The sequence below is a fragment of the Pogona vitticeps genome, chromosome 6 (assembly GCF_051106095.1).
Source record: "Pogona vitticeps strain Pit_001003342236 chromosome 6, PviZW2.1, whole genome shotgun sequence".
In the NCBI taxonomy this organism is placed as follows: domain Eukaryota; kingdom Metazoa; phylum Chordata; class Lepidosauria; order Squamata; family Agamidae; genus Pogona; species Pogona vitticeps.
The window spans coordinates 26,833,485-26,860,394 of record NC_135788.1 but is presented as its reverse complement, the minus strand read 5'-3'; the positions used below and the strand labels follow the sequence as shown (position 1 = coordinate 26,860,394).

The window sequence follows — 26,910 nt, the reverse complement described above, 5'->3', positions numbered from 1 at the left end:
GTAAGCAAGGGGAGGGTGCGAAAACACTGACGGGGGCCATTTTGGGTCATCCGGCGGCCATTTTGGAGCCGCCGATCAGCTGATCGGCGGCTCCAAAATGGCCGCCGGACGCCCCAATCGTCACAAAGCGAGTGCGGCGATTGGGGCAGCTCCGTATAGCGATCCCCAAAAAGGGATCGCTATATGGATTCTTCGTTGTACGGTGCGCTCGTTAAGCGAGGCACCACTGTACTGCAATTCTAGGATATTGTGAAGTGGCTTAAACAGAGTTATGAACACATGAGGGTGGAGATGGTGAGAACAAAGAAAGAGATGGAAATGAATGTCTATACTAAAGCACTATTTTAAACATGAATTTAATGCAGAAATATTTTTTTTGAAGTTCAAGATAATATGTTATTGGCAGAGTGAGGAGAAAAAAAGAAAATATTTTTCATCACAAGCTCTTGACAACTTAATGTGGAAATACATATTTTTCATTACAGATGCTGAAAATATCCAAACAGAAGTTGGATGATGCATGACTTGGAAGAGGGTACATGAGGTTTCATTTCTGTTTTTCCACAATCTGTGTAATGTTTTCTAGGGATGGACAGTGGATCATCTGAGTAGCAAGATAAACTCCAAGACAAGAGGAGCAGTATTCCTCCCACCAACAGATATCCTTGCAAAAGAAAACAAACCTACCTTCAGAGGCCTGTGAGAGTGGGCACAGATGCAAAATGGCAGCAGAGACAGGAGTCTACTTCAGAGATTACCAACCTATAGATCTGCAGATGCTTTTGGACTAGACCTCCCAGAATGCCTCATCATCTTGGCCGGGGCAACTGGGGTTTGAACAACATCTGGAGACCCAAAGTAGGGAGCCACCGGTCCAGAAGCTGGTATACTGGGATGAGACAAATCTAAACCAGAGGCCAAAGTACATTGTATGTAATTATTCTTCCTTTAAAAAATCTGCTGAGGAAGAGATTCTTCCTCTGAATGCTTTGTGCAGCACAGGGAACAGCCAGATTCTCACTTCATAGCTACATGTCAAGTGAAAAATGTGGCTGTGAGCTTTAGAGGGAAAATGTTCCTACTGGTACTAAAGGGAATATAATCCAGAAGCAAAGGTCATCAACCTTAGGTTTTAGGGTGACCTAGGCCATGAGACTGATATTACCCTTCACTTAATTTCAAAAGCTCTGCAAATGATCAGTTCACATGGCTACATAGAAGAAGCCTCCATGAAGAGTGGGAAAGCATTGTGAGCATCTTTGGGCACCCCTTGGACAATGGCGTGCAGCTGACAAATCCTTCACTTATAGAACTATTGCATTGGAACACCACCAAGCCGACACACTTCATGGAAACTGACCCCTTGGATGACGGCTGAAGTCAAGGAAAAAGTCTCTGCATGCATCTCAAGCTCTGACTCCTTCTGGTCAAAAATAGTCCTAATTATGATTCTCCTGACATCTTAATTGCTTTTTGATTTTGCCTATATTTCACATGTATCCATGATTTTGAATTGTGAAATGCTCTGATAGGAATAAAGAACTACAAGAAGGGTCTCTTCTGTAATAGCCCTGCAATTGGGTAGGAAAAGCGACAGGGGAGGGAGGGAGGGAGAGAGGAGGGGTGGGCAGGAGAAAGGAAAGAGAGTGGAAGGAAGAGAGAAAAGGGCAACATTCAACTAGACAGGGCTCTCGATCTTCAGCCCCACCCAGGACCACTGACAGATTTTCCCCCAAGAGAAGTCAACAAAGATAAGGTTGCCCACTGTTGTCTTAAACCACCAAGCCATATAACGGTAGTGGAGGGAGTGATTCCAGTTGTGAGGGAAGCACTAAGCCTCTGCATTAGACAAGCCTTCTGAAATTTGGGGGAGAGACTGCAGAGACCCAAGCTTGTTATGACTATCCAAACAAAATTCCAATCTTGGCACAAAACTTTCCATTTAAATCCCCTCCTCCACATCTGACAAATATAACACTCAAATTTTTCAGAAATACCAAGTATTCAGTTATTCTAAGCACTAGCGTGGGCTATAATTAATATAAATGGGACCATCTCTCTCTTTCTCTAAATATTCATCACGCACATCCCTGGAGGTTAAAACCAAACAGAAAAGAATGTGCATCGGTGTCATTTATTTTCCAGAACTAATCCGTCTTCCAAAGCAGAGCAAAAAAGAAGCACCATAAAAATTGCTCAATGTCACATTCAAAGAAATATATTAGGTTTTATATTCTCCATCATCCAATATATTAAACTGCCTCTTGGGTTTTGTTGCTTCGTCCATTAGTTCTCGCAGCTGTCCGACTTGCTCATCTCGAAGAGCATTCAGTTTGTCCTCTGGGAGGTGGGATCCAAAGGACGGCTGACTGGTTGAGGTCTGTGTATTTTGACTCACTTGCTGATACAATGTTTCTGCATAGTTCTAAGAAGAAGAAGAAGAGACAGGAAGATTTGACAGAATACATTGATGACTTGGAGATAAACAAAGTGGTGGAAGATCTTCTGCACTAGACCTTTTCATGTAATAAACATGCCCTGACACTTCCTGAGGTGGCCATTTGGCCAGCAACCAAAGAAAACAGGGCTTGTGTCTTAGAAATTCAGCTTCTCAGTAATTCCCTCATCCTGCCATACAGCTTAGGAGCAGCTTTTATGTCTGGCTTTGGAATATCATGACTCTGTATCATTCTCAGAATCTGGGAAAGTTACTTTTTTGAACCACAAGTTGGCTAGTGTCATGCTGGCTGCAGGATTCTGGGAGCTACTATCCAAACTCTGGTCATTCTAAATTTTAATTGGCTCTATGTGTTTAGTGCTCCTGCTGCAGCAATACATATCCTATAAAGAAAATTCTTGAGGTGCATGCAAAGTGATTCATGGTCATTATGCCAAACCCTATTATAAACCTGTTTCTCCAACTATAGGCCACTGACAGTGAAAGATACTTTAATTATTTGCTTAATTCCGTCCTTTTTATCTTAAGTTCAGAACTACCTATTATCTGTTAAGCAAGACATCATCTTTGTCCAAAATATTACATTTCCTTGGTGATAAATACAAGAAATGTACACTGGCAGAGATGTGACATATTGTGTCTTTCTACTGATAAATAAACAAATCAATAAATAAATTGTTCCAAGCTTCTAGGTGTTTGCAGTTCGCTACAGAAAGGTATATTGGTCATATCATCCTTCGCAACTGGTGATGCTCCAGGTGTTTAGAAGACTCTAATCACTTCTGACCACTAAGCAACCAGGGAATTGTGATATAAAATAACTGGAAGGACCCAGCTTGAAGAAGCCTAGCATATAATATATTGTTTTCAAACCAACCATAACATAAAGCAACTACCGTATACATTTTTTGCAATTTCTACTGTTTGTTAGCATGGTAGCTGAGAAGTAATTGATACAGTAGTTTGATTTTTTTTTAATTAAAAAAGGACCTGCTGTCTGTTTTGATATCTCATTTGCCTAACACACAGTTTTTCACATTTGAAAATACCTTGAGATTTCAGTTAATTAAACAGCCTGTTTGGTTGATAACATTATTTTTGGACATCGGAAGTGATCAGTTGGTATGCTTCAGTATGTTCAGTTCTTTGAATATACTTTCAGATATTCAAACTGAAATCATTTTCAATTGAATTTTAAAACCCTAACCATGGCCCTATAATATGCATTTTCTCATGAAACTCATTGATTGACAAACCCAGCTGAGATATACTGTTGACTTCAATGCAGTTCAATGCGGGAGCTCCAGCACCAGGAAAGTGGACAGCTCCATTTATGGCCTAATGTGCTGTTTTTCTGCTTGCTGTTTTGTAAGCAGATGTCACTCTTTTAAATATATGAAGTTTCTTCTTGTGCAAGGAGATATGCATACCCAAACCACTTGTGCAACAGCTTATTGTGCGAACAGATAGTCAAATAACCCACGAATCGTTGTGGAATTTTAAATGGATTTCCATCATGTGTAAGAATGAATAATTATTTCTTGAATTTTGGCTATATAAATACAGTGGCGCCCCGCTTAACAATTATCCCGTTTAATGATGAAATCGCTTCACGATGTGTTTTTCTGCGATCGCTTCATACTTCGATTTGCTTCGGGAACTGATTTTTCGCTTTGCGATGATCAGAAAACAGCTGATCGTCGGGTTTCAATATGGCCGGCCACTGTTCAAAATGGCTCCACACTGTGCTTAGGACGGATTCCTCACATTACAGGCACCAGAAAATGGCCGCCCTATGGAGGATCTTCGCTGGACGCTGAGGTATTTCGCCATTGGAACGCATTGAGCGGTTTTCAATGTGTTTCAATGGGCTTTTTATTTTCGCTTGACGACGATTTCATTCTACAGCAATTTCGCTGGAATGAATTAACGTTGTCAAGCGAGGCACCACTGTATACATTTATATACAAGTTAATTTGTGATACTGAAAAAGAACAAAACCTTCCTCACATATAACAAGTATTGTAACTATATCCAAGTATAACAGACTGTTACAATCTAATACGATACTAGGCAACTTCAAGAGATGTCAAGCACACACATTCACCACTAGACCTGGAAAAGCTATATCTACTCCAAACTCCTGCCTCACCCAACCCAAAATTCTTTCTAAAGCTCCATGCCCCCTAGTAATTAAGAAATTGCAAACATCTTCAGGGAGGGTATAGGAAGCCTTGGGTGCTGTGTGACCCTCCAAATCTGGCAATATTGCCTCCCATATATACTCAAAAACACAAGGGCACCTTTTCAGAAAAACAACAACCCTGTAACATTTTGAATGGGGATATAAAGGATTAGAGGCATACCTGGGTCCCAAGGGGATGCATTCAGCCCATAGCCCACCTTTTGTCCAACCCAGACGAAAGGATCTGCAATTCTTAACACATGTTCTTAAGAATACATCTTATATAACTGTATACTCCGTCAGGGCCATGTTTGAAAGAAGAAATATAATCACTGTTGTCATTGTCATCTTAGAATTGCACGGTTGGAAGGGACCCAAAGGATGAAGTCCAGAACCTATCAAGAAGGACAGTAGGGAATAAAATTCCCAACTCCTGGCTCTGCAGCCAGAAACCTAAACTAGTGAGCTATATTTAGGAAAGTGATTATTTTTCTTATATCTTTCCTACCACTATGATTTTTTAAATAAAATCATATAACCAGTAACAGGTTTGAAGAAGCTATTTTAAGCAAAATTATTACTCAGTAAGCTTGAAACACATCACTGCCCTTCATTTTATCACTAATTTTTTTAAAAATCTAATGGTAAGTGTTGAAAATTAATCTAATAATATTAAAAATATTGTCAACATCACAGCTTCACTTCCTGTTTGTTTTCACTTTCACAGTGGCTACAATTTTGATCGCACACCCCGTTGCCCACTCCAAAACTGATTTAAAAGACCTAATGGAACACCTAGGTAGATAAAATGGTGGAATCAATTAGGAAAGCTAATCTGAACTGACGGTTATTTTCATTTCCATTTAAACTCAGGTACTGAGTCACTGGTGGCAATTTCTCATCAGGTCTTTTAAGCAGCCTTTACCACTGAAATAAATCTGTTGTCATGCCATGGATTCCCTTTCACCCAACTATGACATCAGGTGGCATGTTTTTCAGCTAATTCTTGCGATGTTCCCACCCCAGATTATCAGCTATTTTATCATCCCTGATTTTATAGACCAAGACAACATTCCAACATTTTATTAGCAAATCTCTGGGGCCAATTTTAAACCAACAAACATAAGCAGCAACATTTCAAGAATGGCTGGGATCTCCCTCTTTTGCTTCCCACACTCTGCCTAGCAACCGGCTACTCCATGGTGGTGTCGGAACTAACATGGAGGCTCACAGATCCAACTGCCTGATACAGAAATTCTGAGGAAGGAGTTAACATTGGCAGTTAACATTTAGCATTACTAGATGCAAGATTCTGGATGAGGTAATACTTTATTATAATACTAAAAATCTTAGAACTGCAGAGCTTGAAGGGACCCTGTGGATCACTGAGTCCAGCCCCTTTAAAAACTACTAATAAGATCAGCTTTCAAGTTCTAGAGAATTCTTCAGCAGGTGAAGATGGTATAGAATGTGGAATACAAGTTGAAAGTCCATAAATTCTTGCCTCCACTAGTTCTGTCTCATGCAGAATCTAAAATTCCATTTCTCCCTCTTGTCTGATATCACAAGGCATGGGCATCATATATATGGCCCAATTTTTGGACATCCTGTTTGAACCCCAAGTTTCATATTGTATTTGCTAATGAAGTGTTCTGTGGAGCTCAAAAGTTGAACTTATTTGGAACTTTAAAGTGAACCAGTCATGATACAGTGTAATCCAGAACTTTGCTAGCGCTCAGAATGACTGCAGGTCAGGCTTCCTGCTTAAAGGCACTAGGCTGCTGACGTCTATGACAAACATCCTTGCGTCCTCACAAAAATCTACAGCCTTCTATATTCATGAAATCAACTAGGCATGTATGAAAGACTGAGCTTAAACAAACAGAACAGCATTGCATGTACACCAGGAGTTTCAAAGAGAATCAAAAGGGAATCAACCCATTAAAAAAACATGGTACCAGACTAATGTGTGGATCTTTTTTTAAAATCCCATTGGTAGAAAGACCTAAGCAGTTCAAAGACATCTAGGTCTTTGAAAAGCATCCTTTCCACACTCTAGTTATTTCAAAGTCTTCTATAGAGAAAAAAAACCCAGTTCACTACAGTGAAATTTATCTTTCAAAGGACTACACTAACCTCATTGTCATTTTTTGACAATGAAATAAGCACGTGCTTAAGTAGTTCTATAGGGCAAAAATCTACAATGAACTCTGAATTAAAATGGAGACAAGTAGGCAATATTCCCACAGAAACTTAATTTTGGATCTACTAAAGGTGGAGTCAATATTCTTAGAACTGTAGAGCTGGAAGGGACCTTATGAATCATCAAGTCCTGCCCCTTTCAAGGAGGCACAGTGGGGAATCAAATTCCAGATGCCTCAACCACTGGGCTAACCAGCAGTTCAAGCAAGACACTTCATGCAAACAAGCGTTTTAGAACAGGGGTGCCAGCGGTCCACGACCTAGGCAGGACCAGGCCGTGGACAGAGATCTCCTGCCCCCCCCCCAAGCATGGCCCCTGCAAGCGCAACACACACCCCTGTGAGGGTGACACGCCCCCTGTAAGCACGACATGCCCCCCCATGCGAGCATGCCACACCTGTCCAGTCGGTCCATGGTTAGGAAAAGGTTGAGGACCACTGTTTTAAAACACATTTTGGACAGGCATTTATGGAGGGGCCCTCTCCATTTCAAGTGTCAGCCTTTAATCATTTTAATATTTTTGAAAAATAAGTCACGATATTAATCATGCAACAGCTAAGTAATGTCTTCTTTCATCCTTGTAAGCGGCAGCGTATTTCCTTCCTCCCTCCCTCCCTTCTTCCCTCCCTGAAGTGTTCAGAGCAAAACATGGTTCTCTGCCTCCACCCTTTTATCCACAAAATCATCTTGCAGGATAGACTGAAATATGCTTCAATATCACTCGGCAATCAGAGCCTTGAAAAGTTACCTCTTTGGACTAGAATCTCCCAGCCAGTATAGGTATTGGCCTAAAAGTAATCATCCCATGGCACTATCAGTGTTGAACTGATACTTAGTCCAACACTTCCATCACTACAGGCTCACACCAGAAGCTGCCTTCAAATACAGAGTATTTTCTACTGATTGTCACATCATGTACTACCAGGATATTGATCCTAGGATTTTTCCCCCTAAGTAGTAAATATGTTTTTGTTTTTATTTGAGGCACCCACACATAAATGTATGAAAACCAAAACACTGACATATCCACTAATTTTCCGAAACCATACACCCAATTATATATACCAACCCTGCTTATAAGCCATAAAGTAGCAATGCAACAATGCTGTTAACCTTCAACATGTGGTGGCAGTTTTAAGCCAAAAGCATTTAGTAGACAACTATTGGACAGTGTCATCGAAGCAACCAACATGAATTTGACACAACTCCAGGAGGCAGTGGAAGTTGGGAGGGCCTGGCGTGCTCTGGTCCATGGGGTCACAAAGAGTCGAACATGACTAAACTACTAAACAACGATGAGACAACTATGGCCTTCCAGATATTTTTGGCTTACAACCTTCATCAGTCCTAACTAGCAAAGCCAACCATGAGGTACTGTAGGAGTTGTAGTCCAGAACATCTGGAAGGCTGTAGTTGGTCATCCCTGAAATAGATTCTCTCCACAAAATTCCCTTTGTTTAGGAGAAGAAACAGTACTAGCCCCACTCAACTTTCCTGTGATTAGGTGAACCTTCACCGAATGTTTCCCTTTCAATAGGTACATCCTCATCATGGTGCTGCTAAGAACTCCAAGTTGGGTTCTGTTCTTTTCCATTTTTACTAACCACTTCCTGCCTTACAAGACCCCCCCCCCAAACTTGCTGCCTGAGGGAGCCATTATACTTTGTCCAAGGCAGTGGTTCCCAAACCTTGGGTGCCCAGATGTACTTGGACAACAATTCCCAGAAATCCTGGCCAGCACAGCTAGTGGTGAAGGAAGTTTTAATCCAAGAACATCTGGGAACTCAAGGCTGAGAACCACTGGTCTGAAGGATTGATAATGGAAACAAAATTTGCCAGGAAAAAGTTAGTTAGCCATTTCTGTATGCCAGACAACTCGAAAAGCACAGGACCAGAAACAGTAGTAAGAAAAAGTAACAAAAGAGGAAGTAGAATTTAGAACTTACAAAGATGTCTCTGATGAAGGAATGGAAACATGCTCAAAGAGATAAAATATTATGTAAATTGTAGTTCATTTATATGCAGAATGCCATTCACTGTATGTGGATTTCAATACAAAGTTGTAAGGTTAAACCTTTTCTTCGGTGTGTGCACACATGTGCAAACCCTTCAGAAGCAAAAGCTTCCAAATCCTCTTTCAGGAGATCACAACAATGTGCCCAACCAGCTTCTTTAAAAACCATGTTGCTCTGGTAGCCACAAATAATGGGGTGTTGAAAATGAATACATCTTCTTAGATATAAAATTGAAACCTCAATTTTTTCCTTTCTCCTTCTGCTGCCATAGCAACATTTTCACCTCATAAAATAATGTATTCTCATAAAATAATGTGTTCTTTACCTCAGTGGCCCTAAATTAAGAAAAGTTAAATACGGCAGGTAGTGCTGATAGCTTTTGAGTCACACTGACGTGGGAACGTTATATTGCTTATGACTTTCATCTACCTGGGCACACTTGCAGAAATGGAGACTGGGTTCCAAAGAATTTGTCAACTAGTTCTGAGTCTCCTAAGAATGGCTTCACTAGAGACCAGTGAAGGCTTGAGGGCAAATGGGGGTGGGGAGGGACTTTAGTCCCATTTAGTCTCCAAACGGTCTGTTAGGGACCGACCCTAAGCATATCTCCTTGAAAAGACATACTCAGTCATAGTTAACTGACAGCTCCAAAAGGTCAGAGCCCATAACAAGCACTGCAGCAAAATGAAGTACTTCTGAAACGTAAATTTGAAATTATGAACTTAACGTATGAATTTAAGAAATTACTTATGTTCACTCCAATTAATCATGTATAAACGAAATGTAAATTTCAAATAACTTGAAAGCCAACTACAATGATATTATATTTTGAAAGGATTTGCCTTGCAAATCAAATTTCCAGGCTTTTAATCATATTTTTAGTTCCCCATGTAGTAGAAAAGGCAGGGAATATGCCTATGATTTTCATAAAACATATCAAACATGTATCTTATCATCCAAGAGTGGTAAAAAAAGGTAGAACAAGTTGGAATGTACTCCTCTACCGAGGACTGTACGTATTCTGCAATTATGAACAGAACAATTACATGGGAACAAACATAATTTCATCTGATTTTAGAAGCTAAGCAAGGTTATCTAATTAGCTCTTGGAAGGAAGACCATCTCCTGGTAGGGCTAGGGAAGAGCTCTGCCTGAAACTTTCAAAAGCTGCTGCCAGTCAAAGTTGGCAACACTGAACTAGATGGGCCAACAGTTGCTTTCTGTTCATAAGGCAACATCTTAGGTTTCAGACATGAACTTACAAAGTTGCCTGTTATTGTCAGACCAATACATCTTAGTCCAATATTGTATATTTTTTACTGACAATGATCAAAGGAATTTCTGGCATTCTACAGAGGACCTGAATTCCATGGAAAACTGAAACTGAGTCTACTAGCTGGTTCTCTATGGAATTGTCAGGAATTAATTCTCTCTGTATCAGCTAAAGTGTCCTGTTCAAAAATTGCTTTTTGCTAAGATAATGTTTTTTGAGGATACTGCTATAACAGGCAGGAAGCAGAGAAGAAAGTTCAGGAAAAAGTTAACTATTAAAGCTTTTAGATGGGTAGTCAGACTCCAGAAAAGCACCCACTAATCTAAATATAGATACATAAAAGTGACATTTCCTGAGATCTTGATAGCATGAGGCAGGAAGAGAATAGATGGGAATATATGACAAAATGACATAAAGAACTGGCAACTAAACTCCTATATCATCACCAAAACTTCAGTTGCACCACAAATTACACAAAGTCCCACTGGTGTGTAATGGTTGCCTCTGAATCAAATTGTCATGTTGCATGTAAGCACTTGCGTATTGGTAGGGATTCAGTACAAATTCAAGAGCTAAAATATTCTTGTAAACATATTAGGGCCAAATGATTTCATAAATACCCTTCTTTACAAGTTCATGCAAAGACATATTTGGATCTTGGCACAATTTTCATCTAACCACACATCTATGTCCCTAGTTTTCAAGATTGCCCAAAGGGATCTGTTAATGTTGCATATATAAGCTAGATGTTGTCTTTTCCAAACATGGTTCTTTCTAAACGTGGTGGACCACAACTCCCATCATTGTCAGGCAGCACGTTGGCTGAAGATGGGGAGAGTAGTCCAGCTGATATACAGGGTGCCATGCTTGGGGGGGGGGTAGTTCTAAAATAAGGCCTTGTCCTGTGTCTGCTTTAATTTCTCTTGTTTCTTTCATTTGGATAAGAGGAGGTTTGGTTTTGTCTCATTCCGATTCCTCAGAATTATATGAAGGCAGTCTATTCTGACAATTACATCATGTCCTCCATGGGAAAAAAACACCCTTTGTATTCTATTCACTTACTTCAATGGGTATGCTTGAAAAGAAAAATAAGACTGTAATTTTAAGGGGGGAAAACTCTGTTCTTTGGCTATATGGAGAGTAACTGAAGAATGGTACAAAGTCATTTTTATGAAAGAAAAAATATATAATTAGCTTTATAAGTTTTCATAGGAAAAGACTAACAGTTACTCATATGATATCTTATTACAGTCAAACCTATCTAGACAGACTTGTTTCATCTTCTGCCTTCTTTGAAGACTTTTCCGCTAAAGAACTGTGTGAGTGACCCCTGCCACTCCCTCCATGATGAGACCATAAGTACTGGTAGAACTTCACTTTTATTCTACCCCCACAAAGAGAATCACAACATCACAACAATTCTTGCCACCCCAGGCCTGTCTTTTGGCCAGCGAGTCTGGGAGTTGTAGTTCCTTGCCGGCCCAGGGTCTCTGGGCTAACCAAGCAGGAAGTTTCTATCAGTACCTGCCTCTTGCAGGCTTGACAAACTCCAGTCCTGAGACAGCTCAGGCCCCTCCAAAGGAGAAAATGCAAAAAGTCCCCGTGAACTCAGGTCCCTTCCATGGGTGGCCAATACGTAGTCCATTCTCCGCTCCTGGCCTGGCTCCTGTCCAGAGTCTCTGGTTACAGTTCCACCATTCTGCTAGCTCCTTAGTCCCCCAGGAGTTATTTCACTCCTTAGGCAATGTGGCTTGCAGAGAATGCCTAGTCAGTAAAACTGCTCTCGCTTCCTGGTCTCACCCTGATAGCTTCTGCAGGGCAGAGCAACACACCTCTGTGAGCTTCTCCCCAGTGTCCCTCTGGCAACACGCCTTCATCCTCTGCTGCTGTTGTCAGGAATCCACGTGCATCTTTTCATTCTTCCTCGGAGTCTCCCTCCTGCTCCTGGTTCTCTCCTATTTCTAGTCCGGCTAAGGCCGCAGCGCTGCTTGCAGGGGGCATGCAGGCCCAGGTGTTCTGCATGCAGGCGACATCCCCCCCCCCGACCTGCCGAGGGGGCCTGGCCACAATGACACTTCACCACAGCTAGCCAGCTGATTGTAGCTGGCTCACAAACTGCAACATATTTACCACCCCTGACTGTTAGCACATCCCCGAAACAGGAATCAATAGTGCATTTCAGCATAATTTGAAATGTTCCCTTATGCATAATCTTTTTAGAGTCATCAGAGATCAAATTCATTGAAAGTATAGCACACAGTGATTTAAACACACACACACATGCACACACATGTTTAGCAGGCCTTTTAAACCCTTTTCTGGTCAACCCATATCCGATATTTATTTATTTAATTAACTTATATGCCGCCCACACTACCCGAAGGTCTCTGGGCGGCTTACAGCATTTAAAATAGAATAAAAAGGCAAAATAAAAGGGCAAAATAATTAAAATGCAATTAAAATATAAATTGTAAAAATTGCCATCAGACCTACAGCTGATATGGCCAATGACCTGGTTCAAATATAGTGTCAGACCATCTTTGTATGCATGAACCCACTCACTCCTTCTCATCTCCTTCTCTTGTGTAACTGCAAGGCGACTGGATGCATTCACTTCCATTTTCAAATTACCACCATTTGTTCTTTCATCCCAAATGTGTATTGCAGTTTGTTTCGACTATAGTTTGTCCAAAGAAACATAAAGTAAAAAAAAAAACATAGTTTGAAATTGGTTTCTGCAAACCAATCATAGCTTAAACTAACTACGGTCTATTCCAATTCAGATGTACAAAAGTGAGCCAAGAAAAGAAGCAAACACTTCCAATCTTTTCACGGCCAAACCAAAAGAGAGAGAAACTTCCAATCTCAGTCCTACAGCGCTAAACCAGCATTGGGAATGTATCCAAATGTGGAGAATATAATGCACTTTCTTCTCGCCAATGCCATGATTCAACTGAAGACATATTCATGCCCTAATTTAAACCAAACACAATCCAGGGGACATTACTTGGCTTGAGATACAAACTATAAAACATATACCAAATGTGTTAGATTCTGGAAAGCCTTTTCTCACATGGAGGAAAAAGAGGGAACAGAATATCAGATGTACACCTTTCCATGCAAGGACAAAAAACAAACCCTTATTCATGTTTTATAGGGACTTGCAGAAAATCCACAGTTGCCACCAAATGTTTCAAAATTCTGTACTTTTGATCTGTACCCTCTGTAACATACAATTCATGTATTTCAAGGGGCACCTCAAAACCTGGGGAAGGGGCTGGAGCAAAGTAGAAGAATAGAGTGGTCCTATGTTTAATCCCTGCCATCTTCAGCTGCTTCCCCCCCCCAAAAAAAAAATTAGGAAAAAGCTGCACTGTTTCAAACATTAGAGAGCAGCTACCAATTAGGGCTTACAGCCCTAGGCTGGAAGGGTCACCATCTGATGGGGTCGAAGGCAGCTTCTCAAATGTTTTTAAGACGAAAGGAAGAACAGTTTTAACCTCAAAGACCACTGTGTCTGACTCCTCCTCTGTGGAAGCACTTTTTTAAAGCAACCACAAGGTGTCTGGAGATGTCCGTCTGTCCTGGCTCAGCAACATTAGTCCATCCTGAGTAGCTCACCTTCCCTTAACTACCTGATAAACCAGTGATAGAACTGATTAGGAGCCTGGCTCTAAAACATCTTTTGCACAGGTATCTGGCACCATCGTGTGGCAAGAATCAGAAACTGCTGTTCAGTCTCAACAGGGATCACACTGGCAACATCACCACGAAATAACCATTTCTTCTTTTCTCCAGTCATCATCATCATCATATTAGAACTGCAGAGCTGAAAGGGATCCTACGGATCATTGAGTCCAGCCCCTGCCAAGGAGGCACAGCAGGGAATAAAACTCTCAGACAATTATTTTTCAAAGGTAATTCCTTCTCATGATTTGTTGCAGGGTTTGAAAAATAATTCACCGTTGCTGCCCACGACAATGTTTCAAAAGTAATGCACTGTGTCTACCGTAACATATACTGTATGATTCTGTCTAATTTTGGAAGCTAAGTAGGGTCAAGTCCAATTAGGCCCTGATTGGGAGTACACCAAGGACTAACGGGGATTTCCATGTAGGGCTAGAAGAGAACACGGCACAAAGCCCTGGAGAGCTGTTGACAGTCAAGGTTGGTAACAGTGGTTTAGACAGACCAAGGTTACTTTTAAAAGGGAGTTGCCCACCTTCCTCTGTTGGCTTATTTCAATTCCTTTAAGCAGTGGCTTCAGCCACTTTGAAGGAATATCACAGCACGCGGGGAGGGGGAGCACGTACTTTGCATACATGAATTAATCCTCCAATATCTCTAAGCAAAGTAAGGAATAACAACTCTTGATTCTTTAAGTGTTTTGGACTGCAACTCCTCAGATCCCTCCCTCAGTACCAGCTGTACTGAATGGGACAAAAGCTGTTTACTGAATGTAAACAAAAACAAAACTAAAACCCTCCTCAAAACCCTGATCTGGGGGAATCGTTGCCAGTAAAGTCCTTTGTGGCAGTAAAGTCCTTTTCCTGAGACCCTTGACAGCCGTTCTCAGGGTGTGGCCCATGGCCTAAGCAAGACAAGGTGTCCCACTTTCAGAATTCAGGGTAATCCCAGTTCCAGTCACTGGATGCCTACAGCTGCCATGAGAATACACAACATAGAATAGAGGGAACAATGATCAACCAGGGCAGCCTTAGGTGTTCGTGTGGGCAGCATTCAGAGAAAGTGGGTTGTTTTTTTTCTTAAAGCCTTCTCAATAAATAAACACATCATTTGAGACCCCAAATTCTTCATCACTGTGTTCAACTGAATCCAACCAGTTGTGGCTTACCCGAACAACAGTTCTTCCTGACATTGATGTTTTCCAACTCTTCCTGCTAACCTCCTGCAACAGGATGGAGTATGTTTGTTATTCTGAGGTACAGGATACCTCAGTAGTATTTCTATGGCCTTGGATGAAGCAGGTCAATCTAGACACTAGTGGCTGGCTAGGAGAGAAAGCAGCCATAAGTCCAAGAAGGAGAGATCATGACACATATTGTTGGTAAGTTCCTTCAAAAGATATTACAGTTCTTTCAGTGAAGTTAAAGGAATGCCTGTCACATGCACGGTGGACCCAGAGGGTAAGACCCAAAGCAAAGGAATCAGATTTCACGAAAATAGATTTTGACTAAACATTAGGAAGAAACATGCTGCCAGTAAGCGGTGCTTAATTAATTAACTGCTACTCTGGCAGTGTACAGCAAATTAAATGTACATTATACAGCACACATAAATTGTCGATTTCCTGCTTCTTGAAGGGCATGGACTCAACAGCCTGCAGAGGTTCCTTCCAACTCTATAATAGTCTGGCCAGGTGGGTCAGATTAGTGACACAACAGATCGTAAGCAAGAAAGTAAGAAATGGAAAATCAGAGTTAGGAGGTAGGAATTCTAGGTAAACAGATGAAGAAACCCCATATAAACTAAAAAGGGGGGAAATAGTACAAACAAATCTCAGAAATCCTGTTCACTTAGGCTAAAAGCATGTGGATATCAGACACAATGAGGGCACCATGTTTGACCCCATCATCCCAGTATATAAAGCAACCATCTGAAGATGTTGCTGTATCCATATAGGGTCTTCACATAACCTAGCACATACAGACAAAAATAGATTCTGGGTCACATGGATATCCTACACAAATAAAACAGCCTCCCCATCCTCAGAACATCAGTTTTCCATGTTTAAAACAAGGATGGAGGTGGCAGCAGTAGCTCTCAACACACTTTCAACACGGCTAAATAGGGTTAGAGAAGATGGAAAAGGAAAAGCTACCCATTTCTACTTCTTGGCCCTTCAAGGAGTTTCTTAACCAAACATCAGAAATTGCTCTGGCCACAGGAAGGAAACACATGGAGATCCAACAGAGCAACAAGAAGAACAACTTAAGATCCTGATCATTCTTAGACTTGGACACAGAATTCATTAATTAAATTTGTTGTTGTTTAGTCATTAAGTCATGTCCGACTCTTTGTGACCCCATGGACCACAGCACACCAAGCCTTCCTGTCTTCCACTGCCTCCCAGAGTTGGGTCAAATTCATGTTGGTAGCTTCAGTGACACTGTCCAGCCATCTCGCCCTCCGTCTTCCCCTTCTCCTCTTGCCCTCACACTTTCACAACATCAGGGTCTTTTCCAGGGAGTCTTCTCTTCTCATGAAATGGCCAAAGTACTGGAGCCTCAGCTTCATGACCTGTCCTTCCAGTGAGCACTCAGGGTTGATTTCCTTCAGAATGGATAGGTTTGTTCTCCTTGCAGTCCAGGGGACGCTCAAGAGTCTCTTCCAACACCACAATTCAAAAGCATCAATTGTTCAGTGGTCAGCCTTCTTTATGGTCCAGCTTTCACTTCCAGACATCACTACTGGAAAACCATAGCTTTGACTATGCGGACCTTTGTCAGCAAGGTGAGAGCACTACTTTTTAAGATGCTGTCTAGGTTTGTCATCGCTTTCCTCCCAAGAAGCAGGTGTCTTTTAATTTTCTGGCTGCTGTCACCATCTGCAGTGATCATGGAGCCCAAGAAGGTAAAATCTGTCATTGCCTCCATATCTTCCCCTTCTATTTGCCAGGAGGTGATGGGACCAGTGGCCATGATATTAGCTTTTTGATGTTGAGCTTCAGACCATTTTTTGTGCTCTCCACCTTCACCCTCATTAAGAGGTTCTTCAATTCCTCTTCACTTTCTGCCATCGGAGTGGTATCATCTGCATGTCTGAGGTTGTTGATATTTCTTCCAGCAATCTTAATTGTTGCTTGGGATTCATCCAGTCCAGCCTTTCGCATTATGTATTCTGCCTATAAGTTAAATAAGCAGGGGGACAATATATAGCCTTGTCGTACTCCTTTCCCAATTTTGAACCAATCAGTTGTTCCATATCCAGTTCTAACTGTTGCTTCCTGTCCCACATATAGATTTCTCAGGAGATAGATAAGGTGGTCAGGCACTCCCATTTCTTTAAGAACTTGCCATAGTTTGCTGTGGTCCACACAATCAAAGGCTTTTGCATAGTCAATGAAGCAGAAGTAGATGTTTTTCTGGAACTCTCTGGCTTTCTCCGTAATCCCGCGCATGTTAGCAAATTAAGTTAAATTAAGTTAAATTAAATTAGGAAGCCTCTAATTAACCAAAGTACCCCATTAGATCCAAGCAGGACATCCATGTTAACAGCTTCAGAACAACACAGGATAATACATCAACTTCAAACCATGGTTGAATATCTCAGCATGTTCCAACATTGTTTCCTAGTTTGAATGAAACAGGAAACTATGGTTAAATGAAGGCTTCCTGAAAGAACTGAAACTTGCTGTTAAGGAAAAAAAAAGGCTCAGTTCATGGTTAAAGAGATTGCACATGGTTCTTCTTAATAATCCATGATATGATCATCTAAATGAGATCAAAAGCAGACCAGGTAATATTCTCTGATCCCTATAAAATCTTCTGGGTCAGGTTCAATGATTGATCTAAGGAGCTCTTGTTAGTTCATTATTTTACCACGAAGAAAGTATAAACTTCCCTTGCTACAGAAAAGTTTCTTGAAATTTAACAGGGATACAAAAGGGATTAGATGTTAATTCTTCAGTGCAATGCCGAATTACTTCAATGAGACCAAGTCCTACCAAGAAATACAATTTACTAACAAGGAAATATGTACATTCCTACAAACAAAATCTGCTCTATTTTCTACAGTTATCAGAAGTGTATTCTGCTCATCCAACAGACACAGAGAATAAAATAGTATGTTAATCATTACCATTAGTTTCTAAACAATGCACAGTCATTACTGCATGTTTTTTTTTGTAATGACTGGCTGAAATTACTTAGCTACATTAATTCAATAATGTTCCTAGCTAATAACTGCGATCAAGCTATTCATAACAACTGCCTCTTCTTCAGGAGTACCAATTATTTTAATTAAAAAAGGAAACATTTATTATATTGGGGGGAAAATGTGTTAATAATTGATAGAGCTGACTGAATCTACCTGAAGAGCAGGGCTTCCCTGTAAACAAAGCATGCTTTGTTTATACACCTTCTTTCAGCATGAACACTTCCCTGTGGTTTTCAAGATAGAAGCCATTACTATGAGAGCAATATATAAAAATAAGCAGGCAAGAAAAACAAAGTACTCTGCTTTTTATTACTTCTACAATCAAGAATATGTGCAAGGGCTATTTATATCAATTTTATTCACAGATACCTATTTCTGTGACTATTTACGTATTATTTCTCCCCACCAAAGGAGAAAGGTGGTGGTGGTGGTGGAACCTCATAAATAAATAAATATTCCAAAGCAAAAAGAAAAACCAGTCAGGAGAAGGGAATTTTTTAAAAAAAAGCAAAATAAGGTTTCAGCTAGCCTTTCACCACAATCTTCTTTATACACTTAGACAAGCCTTTCCAACCCAGTGATTTCTACATGTGTTGGCATACAACTCCCATCATCCACATGCAACAAAGCCCATGCAGCATGATGGGAACTGTAGTCTAGCCTATTTGGAAGGGACCAAGCAGGCAACAAATAGCCTGCCTTGAGCACAAACCATTATATATGTGTCATACTTTTTCTTTGAGGCAGAGCTCATTGTAACTTTCACCTTACCTTTGGTTTATGAAGTGTGTAGACATTGCTGTGCTGTGGCATCAGCAACATACATTTGTTTCCATGCTGCCTTTCTCCCAACTCCAGGGCAGGGTGTGTGGAACTTGGTGTCTCCAGATGTTGCTGGACTCCAGTTCCCATAAATCACTACCAGCAGAGGGCAGTGTTCAGAGATGATGGGAACTGTAATCCAGAAATACCTGAGAGGGCTACTCTTTTAGCCCATCTGTCGGATGCTCACAGAGGACCTCTTCCAGGACATACCGGCCCTCTACCCCATGGCTGGGGCTGAGGAAGAGCCCCTGACAGACTGGTGCCTGGGCCTTACAGCTCTGCGGATGGCCATGCGGGCTGCTTTGGGTGGTCTGCCTTACTCAGCCTCTGCCTTACTCAACATTCAAAATGAAGAGGCAGGTTCTGGTAACAATACAGAGTGTCAGCAATACAACAGGGGCACATTTCCTTCCATCTCAGTCATCAGGAGAACTCAGGCCACCAACGATCAACTGCCGATACAACAAATCTATGTCAATGAACACTGAATGCATTTTTAATACAGCAGGGCAAAAGAGCCAAGCAATCTATAGAGAAAGTGTGGAATTGCTTTTTTCTTTTCTTTTCTTTTCTTTTGGGGGGGGGGGCTAACACTCTCAGAATCCCCTGGCCAGCAAATCCTAGCTGGTAGCATTTGGGAATCATAGTCCAAAAGAGTAACTTTTCCATGCTCTGATGAAAAGACTTAGATGCACAGGCCAGGCTCCTACTGCTTATGTACACCAACATATGTGCAACCGTGTAAATAAATAAATAAATAAAAAACAAACAAATTGTCCCTAGTTAAAGAGTTTTGTCATCCTCATCACACGCCAGGTAACCCAAATGGTGTGCAATGAGATATACAAGCGGAAATGAGTGTTAATTTTGGTGCTGTGATTTATACTGTTGCGCTTACACCACCATATCTCAGCAACAGGATTCTGGCCACATCCAAAACTAAATGAAGGTGACTGGAAATATAGCAGAAGGCAAACAAGCGCTAGGAGATACTTGCCTCCCACTCCTGCAGGAAATACTGGGCCTCTTCAGGACCAACCGTCTTGTGCCTCCGAAATTCATCTTTCACATACTGGTCTCCTAGGGCTTTCAACTCCAGTGGTAATGCTCGGTGCAACTGCAGGATCCTTCTGTACAGAATCCTCACCCGGGATATATGAGGGCGTACACTTCCTGACATCACCCTGGAGAAATGCCACTGCCAATGTTCACATCAGGGAAACAATCTCAAAGGCCAAGAAGCTGCAGCAGCTTAGTTGGATGATGTTGCAGTCAGTCCTCAGGATGAGTTTGCAGGTGGTAGGTACAGGTGAGTGCATGCAAATATGTAGAGCTTTTCAGGTGCACTCAGTCAGCCAATCCAATCTCTGCAAAAGATACTGTGGGAGATGGCAGAAGACAGGTTAGCAAAAAGCAGGCTTTGTAGAAGATTAGATTGGTTCAGATTTTTTTTATTTTCAATTTTTAAACTTTAAAAAATCATGCTTGGAAAAGTCACTTTTTAAAATCACAACTCCTCGAAATCTCCTGGTCACCACAGCTGGTTGACATGCTGGCTTGGGGTTCTGACCATTGCAGACAGAGCTCTTATAATGGCAACAAAAGGACTTCCACCTACATCTACATTTGACTACAGTAACTGAGTAACCTTTGATGGGGGAGAGGAGACAGTTGGGTCTACAAGCCCAGTTCTATTCTTGAAAATGAAGTCCAAGACTGAACATGTTCCCAGAGACATCCCACCTGTTCCTTAGTTCTCAGCCCATTCCTGTCCCCTTGAGATACTACTCTGCAGCTCATTCTTTTTGGGTGAACCTCAAGCCTCCCAACAAAATGAAGACAAGGAAGGTGATCCTGAAACCTTAATAAAAAGCCCTTCCAAGACAGCATCTCTCAGTCTGCACTGATACTGTCCTACCTCCTTTTAGTACAAAACACGGGGGGGGGGGGGCAATCTTCAGATATGGATGTTCCAGGCAGCCTCCTATCAGCCCTTGCCAGTGCAGCCAGTGGCGAAGGATCATAGGAACTGCAGTCCAACAATCTCTGGAAGGCCAAGAGTTGTTCACCTTGCTATGTCCGCAAGAACAAAGCTGTGTGCTTTCCCATCTTGGTTTGCCAAGTGCCAATCTAGGGGCTTCTAAGTACATATTCAAGGCCATTGATTATAATTGCACGCTGTCCAGTCGATTCTGATTTAAGGCAACTCACCCCCCAAGTTTTCTAGGTATAAATCAGAGGTATGCAGATGTGAAGTATTGGGCAACAGCTCCCAGAATTCTCCAGGCATCTCTACTACCATGTTTCCCCAAAAATAAGACAGGGTCTTATATTAATTTTTGCTCCAAAAAACACATTAGGGCTTATTTTCAGGGGATGTTTTTTTTCATGTACAACAATCCTGTTGTTGTTTAGTTGTTAAGTCATGTCCGACTCTTCATGACCCCATGGACCAGAGCATGCCAGGCCCTCCTGTCTTCCACTGCCTCCCAGAGTTGGCTCAAAGTCATGTTGTTAGCGTCAATGACACTGTCCAGCCATCTCGTCCTCTGTCATCCCTTCTCCTCTTGTCTTCACACTTTCCCAAGATCAGGGTCTTTTCCAGGGAGTCTTCTCATCTCATGAGATGGCCAAAGTATTGGAGCCTTAGCTTCAGGATCTGTCCTTCCAGTGAGCAACAATCTACATGTATTCAAATACAGTCATATCATCTTCTTCTGATTGCTGCACAATGGTGGAGGGCAGGGTTTCACTTAACTAGGACTTATTTTAGGGGTAGGACTTATATTATGAGCATCCTGAAAAATCTTTCTAGGGCTTAGTTTCAGGTTAGGTCTTATTTTCAGGGAAACAGGGTACCAAGGGAATTCTGGGGAGTTGTAGTTAAATTGTAGGTATTGGCCTGCAGAGCTAGAAGCTGGGAGTTTCATTCCCCACTATGCCTCCTGTGAGTAGAGCCAGCCTGTGCAGCCTTGGGCAAACTGCAGTCCCAAAACACCCCCAGAAAAAAAAGGACTCATAGAAAAGTGAAGTTGGAAGGGACCTACAAGGCCATCAAGTCCAACCCCGGGTTCAATGCAGGAATACAATCAAAAATATTTGCCAGGTGATTTTCTAAGTTTTTCTTGAATGCTTCCAGTGTTGGTGCACTCACCAACCCCTGAAGTAACTGATTCCAGTGTTGTACTGCTCTAACAGTTAGGATATTTCTCCTGATATTCAACCGAAATCTGGCTTCCTTTAACTTGAGCCCATTGTTGCGTGTCCTGCATTCTGGGAGGATTGAGAACAGATCCTGCCCCTCCCCTTTATGACTGCCTTTCAAGAATTTGAAAAATGCTATAATATCACTCCTCAGTCTTCTTTTCTCAAGGCTAAACAGGCCGAATTCTTTCAGCCTTTCCTCATAAGGCTTGGTTTCCAGCCCCCTGATCATCCTTGTTGCCCTCCTCCAAACTTGTTATTTATTTATTTATTTATTGGACTTATATACCGCCCCATAGCGCTACAAGCACTCTCCGGGCGGTTTACAATTTTTTAATTATACAGGCTACACATTGCCCCCCCCCCAGCAAGCTGGGTACTCATTTTACCGACCTCGGAAGTTTGTTAACATCCTTCTTGAAGTGTAGTGTCCAGAACTGGACACAATACTCAAGGTGAGGCCTAACCAGTGCTGAATAGAGGGGGACTAGCACCTTGTGGGGTTTGGAAACTATACTTGTATTAATACAGCCTAAAATCCACGATCACTGCAGATGGGGACAGCAGCCACCTAATTAAAAAATGCCTGCTTCTTGGGAGGAAAGTGATGACAAACCTTGACAGCATCTTAAAAAGCAGAGACATCACCCTGCCGACAAAAGTGTGCATAGTCAAAGCTATGGTTTTTCCTGTAGTGATGTATGGAAGCGAGAGCTGGACCATAAAGAAAGCTGACCGCCGAAGAATTGATGCTTTTGACTTGTGGTGCTGGAGGAGGCTCTTGAACGTCCCCTGAACTGGAAGGAGAACAAACCTATCCATTCTGAAGGAAATCAACCCTGAGTGCTCACTGGAAGGACAGGTCATGAAGCTGAGGCTCCAGTACTTTGGCCATCTCATGAGAAGAGAAGACTCCTTGGAAAAGACCCTGATGTTGGGAAAGTGTGAAGGAAAGAGGAGAAGGGGACGACAGAGGATGAGATGGCTGGACAGTGTCTGCGAAGCAACCAACATGAAATTGACAGAACTCCGTGAGGCAGTGGAAGACAGGAGGGCCTGGCGTGCTCTGGTCCATGAGGTCACGAAGAGTCAGGCATGACTAAAGAATTAAACAACAGCAGCAAAATAGCCACATCACACTGTTGGCTCATATTTGGCTTGTGCTCTACAACAATTCCAAGATCCTTCTCACTCATAGTTTTGCTGAGGCAGGTATCTCCCATCTCGTAACTGTGCAGTTGGTTTCTTTTTCCAAGGTACACTTCGGAACTTTGCACTTATCCCTGTTAAATTTCATTCTGTTGCTTTTAGCCCAGTGTTCCATCCTATCAAGGACATTTTGAATTTTGTTTCTGTCTTCTAGGGTATTGGCTATTCTGCCCAATTTGGTATCATCTGCAAATTTGACAAGGATTCCCTGCACTCCCTCATCCAAGTCATTAATAAAAATATTGAAGAACACCGGACCCAGGACTAAGCTTTGGGGTACCCCACTTGTGACCTCCTCCAGTTAGAGAAGGACCCATTCATCATCACCCTCTGAGTATGATTCTGTAGCTAATTGTGTATCCACCTGACACTTGATCTATCCAGCCCACAGCTAGTTAGCTTGCTAATCAGGATCTCATGGTGCACTCTGTCATAAGCTTTGCTGAAGTCGAGATATACTGCATCTACAGCATTCCCTTTGTCTTATCAGGGAGGTGACCAGACCAAAAAAACAAGATCAAATTAGTTTTGCAGGATCTTTTCTTGACAAATCCGTGTTGGCTTCAAGTTATTACTGCATTGGTAAACAGCTTCTGCATATTCTCTACCTAGAAAACCCTGAAAAGGGTCACCATAAATCATAATGGACTTAACAGCAGATGATTATCAGTACGAAGTACTCAGAAGTGGTGGTGCTCTGGGACTGGGCATCTTGCCCCTGGCAACACAGGTGGCAAGACACATAGCCTCATCAGCCACAAATGCTCTGGGTGATCAATCAATAGATTGTGTTTAAAGGTTGGCAGTCTTTTGTACATAGAAGTACAAATGAGAAATTGATTAACCCAGAGTATAACCTCAATGACTAGGGAAGAGAGAGAGAGCACTCATTACTCTCACTCTGTGTTAATTGCAATCATGATGGGTTAAACTGGATTGAACACAAAATTGTGAGGGGCAAGCTACTAGCCCTCAGCCTGCCTTTGAATGTCTCCCCCTTCTCTAAAGATTCAAAGAAGGGTAGAAAGGTGGAATCTCGTATTATAGCTTCCTAATTCTGGAGCCGTCAAGGCTGCAACTCAAGGTTACACTTTCCACACTGAATATAATAGGGGTGACTTCATGCATTAGATTTCCGTCTAAGGGTTCATTGTTATGCCCAACTGCAATGAAATGGGGGGGGGGGGGTTAAATCTCACGGAAGCTATCACTTGCGCCCAAGCATGTAAAGGTGCGTGCTCGCGCAAGAGCCCCCCTGCGCGACACTTCTTCCGGATTAATCCCTCCACGATGCAACAAAAGCGAATTAAATCCGACATCTGGCGTTACATAAGGGGGCGCGGGAGCAACGCAGAGGAGACACTGCCTTGCACCGCCTTAGCACCGCACCGGGGGGGGGGGGAGAGAGAAGTTAAATGGTGGCGGGAGGGAGCAAGCCGGCTGGAGGGAGATCCCGGGGCCGCGAGTTCGTTACCAGCCAGGAGGAGGAGGCGGCGGCATCCGTCGGGCAGAGCCGAGAAGCCCCCGTTGCAACGGAACTATTCCGGCCGCCCCGCTGCCGGAGCTTTGCTCCGGGAACACCAAAGGGCGGTATCGCGCTTTACTCCGCCCCAAGCAGGGCGGAGATCTGGGTCCTCCGGCTCTATTTAGTGGCAACGTTGCCGAAGCAGGTTGTGGGGTTTGTTTTAATGGTGCTTGTGGACGGGGGGCGGGGGGGAGAAGCATGCCCTCTTAAGGCCGGCTGGAGAGGCAGCTGTTCTTTTCCCCACCCTGCCCAAGGAAGGGAGCTTGCTTTCTTGCCAGGCTCCTCTACTGCTGATGGCTTTCTTCGTGGGCTCAGCAAAAGGCAGCGCATCCACCCGAGATGGAGGGCTCGGGATCCCCCCCCCGCGTGTTCGGACTTCTAGCCGGCAGCGCGATGCCTCAGGGCCTGTGGGCCTCGCCGCCCGTCGTGGCTCTTCGATTGTATACAAGGACCACACCGCTGATTTATTTATTTATTTATTTATTTATTTATTTATTTATTTATTTATTTATTTATTTATTTCTTTCTTTCTTTCTTTCTTTCTTTCTTTCTTTCTTTCTTTCTTTCTTTCTTTCTTTCTTTCTTTCTTTCTTAAGGAGACCCAAGCCGGGAAGGCGTGTAGGTCTCCAGATGTCTTGGAAGCCACTCGTCAAGCTGGCCAGTGTTGCTCAGAGGTGCCATCAACATCTGGAGGGAAGAAATTCTTATTTTACTACGTCATGAAGGAGATTAAAGCCCTGGCTAGTTCAGTTTCTTCACTTTCCGACCCCCACAGGCAATGCTGAAGAGTCTGAGAAACCAGGATATAAAAAGAATCGGGTCATCCTGCCCCTCGCGGTTGCCTCCTGGCGATTAGTTTTCATTGCTAAACTGAATTTCAACTTCGTTGTTGGTAGATACTGAACTCCCCATCCCCTTTTGTTCTCATTTTAAAGCCAATGAACCCCATGTTTACATGCTTCTTCTTTCTTTCAAATAAGAAAAACTTTATTTTTATTTATTAAATTATTTTTCACTGCCTTTGTATCCCACATTTCTTCCAAAGAGGTAAAAGTGGCATACTTAGATGCTGTGAAGTTGGTATAAGATGCTCAAAAGTGGTTTGTGAGCTCCTCCTTTTCCTGACACTCTGGGACCTTGCAGGTTCCCCAAGGCCACACAGGTGGCAGGGCAGACGCATAATCCCCATCAGTCACACAGAATTGCAAGTAATCTCATGTGGCTCCCCTCCCTGGAAGCACAATGACATTTTGAGCCTCCATTTCCTGAGGTTCACAGTCAGTTGCTCCAACCACTTAGCCTCACTATCCTGCTATTTCTGCAGGCCCATCTGGTGATTTCCATGTATAGAGTCGCCTCTTGTGTTGTTGGAAAAGAGTGTTTGCGATGACCAGCTTGTTCCCTTGACAAAACTCTATTAGCCTTTGCCCTGCTTCGTTTTGAACTCCTAGGCCAAATTTTCCTGTTGTTCCTTTTATCTCTTGACTCCCTAAAGCATTCCAATCCCCTATAACGAGAAGAACATCTTTCTTTGGTGTCAGTTCTAAAAGGTGTTGTAAATATTCATAGAATTGGTCAATTTCAGCCTCTTCAGCATTGGTGATTGCTGCATAAACTTGGATTACTGTGATGTTGAAAGGTCTGCCTTGGATTCGTATTGAAGTCATTCTATCATTTTTGAGGTTATATCCCAGTACAGCTTTTTCCACTCTTTTGTTGATAATGAGGGCTACTCCATTTCTTCTACGGGATTCTTGCCCACAACAGTAGATAAGATAATCGCCTGAACTGAATTCGCCCATTCCTGTCCATTTTAGTTCACTGACGCCCAGGATGTCAATGTTTATTCTTGCCATCTCTTGTTTGACCACATCCAGCTTACAAAGGTTCATAGATCTTACATTCCAGGTTCCTATGCAGTATTTTTCTTTGCAGCATCAGACTTTCCTTTCACTTCCATGCACATCTGCAGCTGAGAGTCCTTTCAGCTTTGGCCCAACCACTTCATTAGCTCTGGAGCTACTTGTTCCTGTCCTCCGGTCTTCCTTAGTAGCATATTGGACACCTTCTGACCTGGGGGGCTCATCTTCCACTGTCATATCTTTTAGCCTTTTG

General features: G+C 42.4%; 1 protein-coding gene across 2 annotated transcripts; it reads right to left on the bottom strand.

Moving 5' to 3' along the window:
• Positions 1 to 340: 340 nt before the first annotated feature.
• SDHAF3 (succinate dehydrogenase complex assembly factor 3) lies at positions 341 to 24,894 on the bottom strand. Of its 2 annotated transcripts, none has more exons than XM_020785229.3 (3): positions 24,745 to 24,894; positions 19,855 to 20,236; positions 341 to 2,425 (listed from the first exon to the last, which is right to left on the bottom strand). In XM_020785229.3, exons 2-3 carry the CDS (start codon positions 20,035 to 20,037, stop codon positions 2,222 to 2,224), a joined length of 387 nt encoding a protein of 128 aa, XP_020640888.1. In that variant the 5' UTR covers positions 20,038 to 20,236; positions 24,745 to 24,894; the 3' UTR covers positions 341 to 2,221. The 2 variants fall into 2 exon arrangements, with proteins under 2 accessions (XP_020640888.1, XP_078234849.1); XM_078378723.1 differs by lacking the exon at positions 24,745 to 24,894 and adding an exon at positions 21,069 to 21,601.
• Positions 24,895 to 26,910: the final 2,016 nt, after the last annotated feature.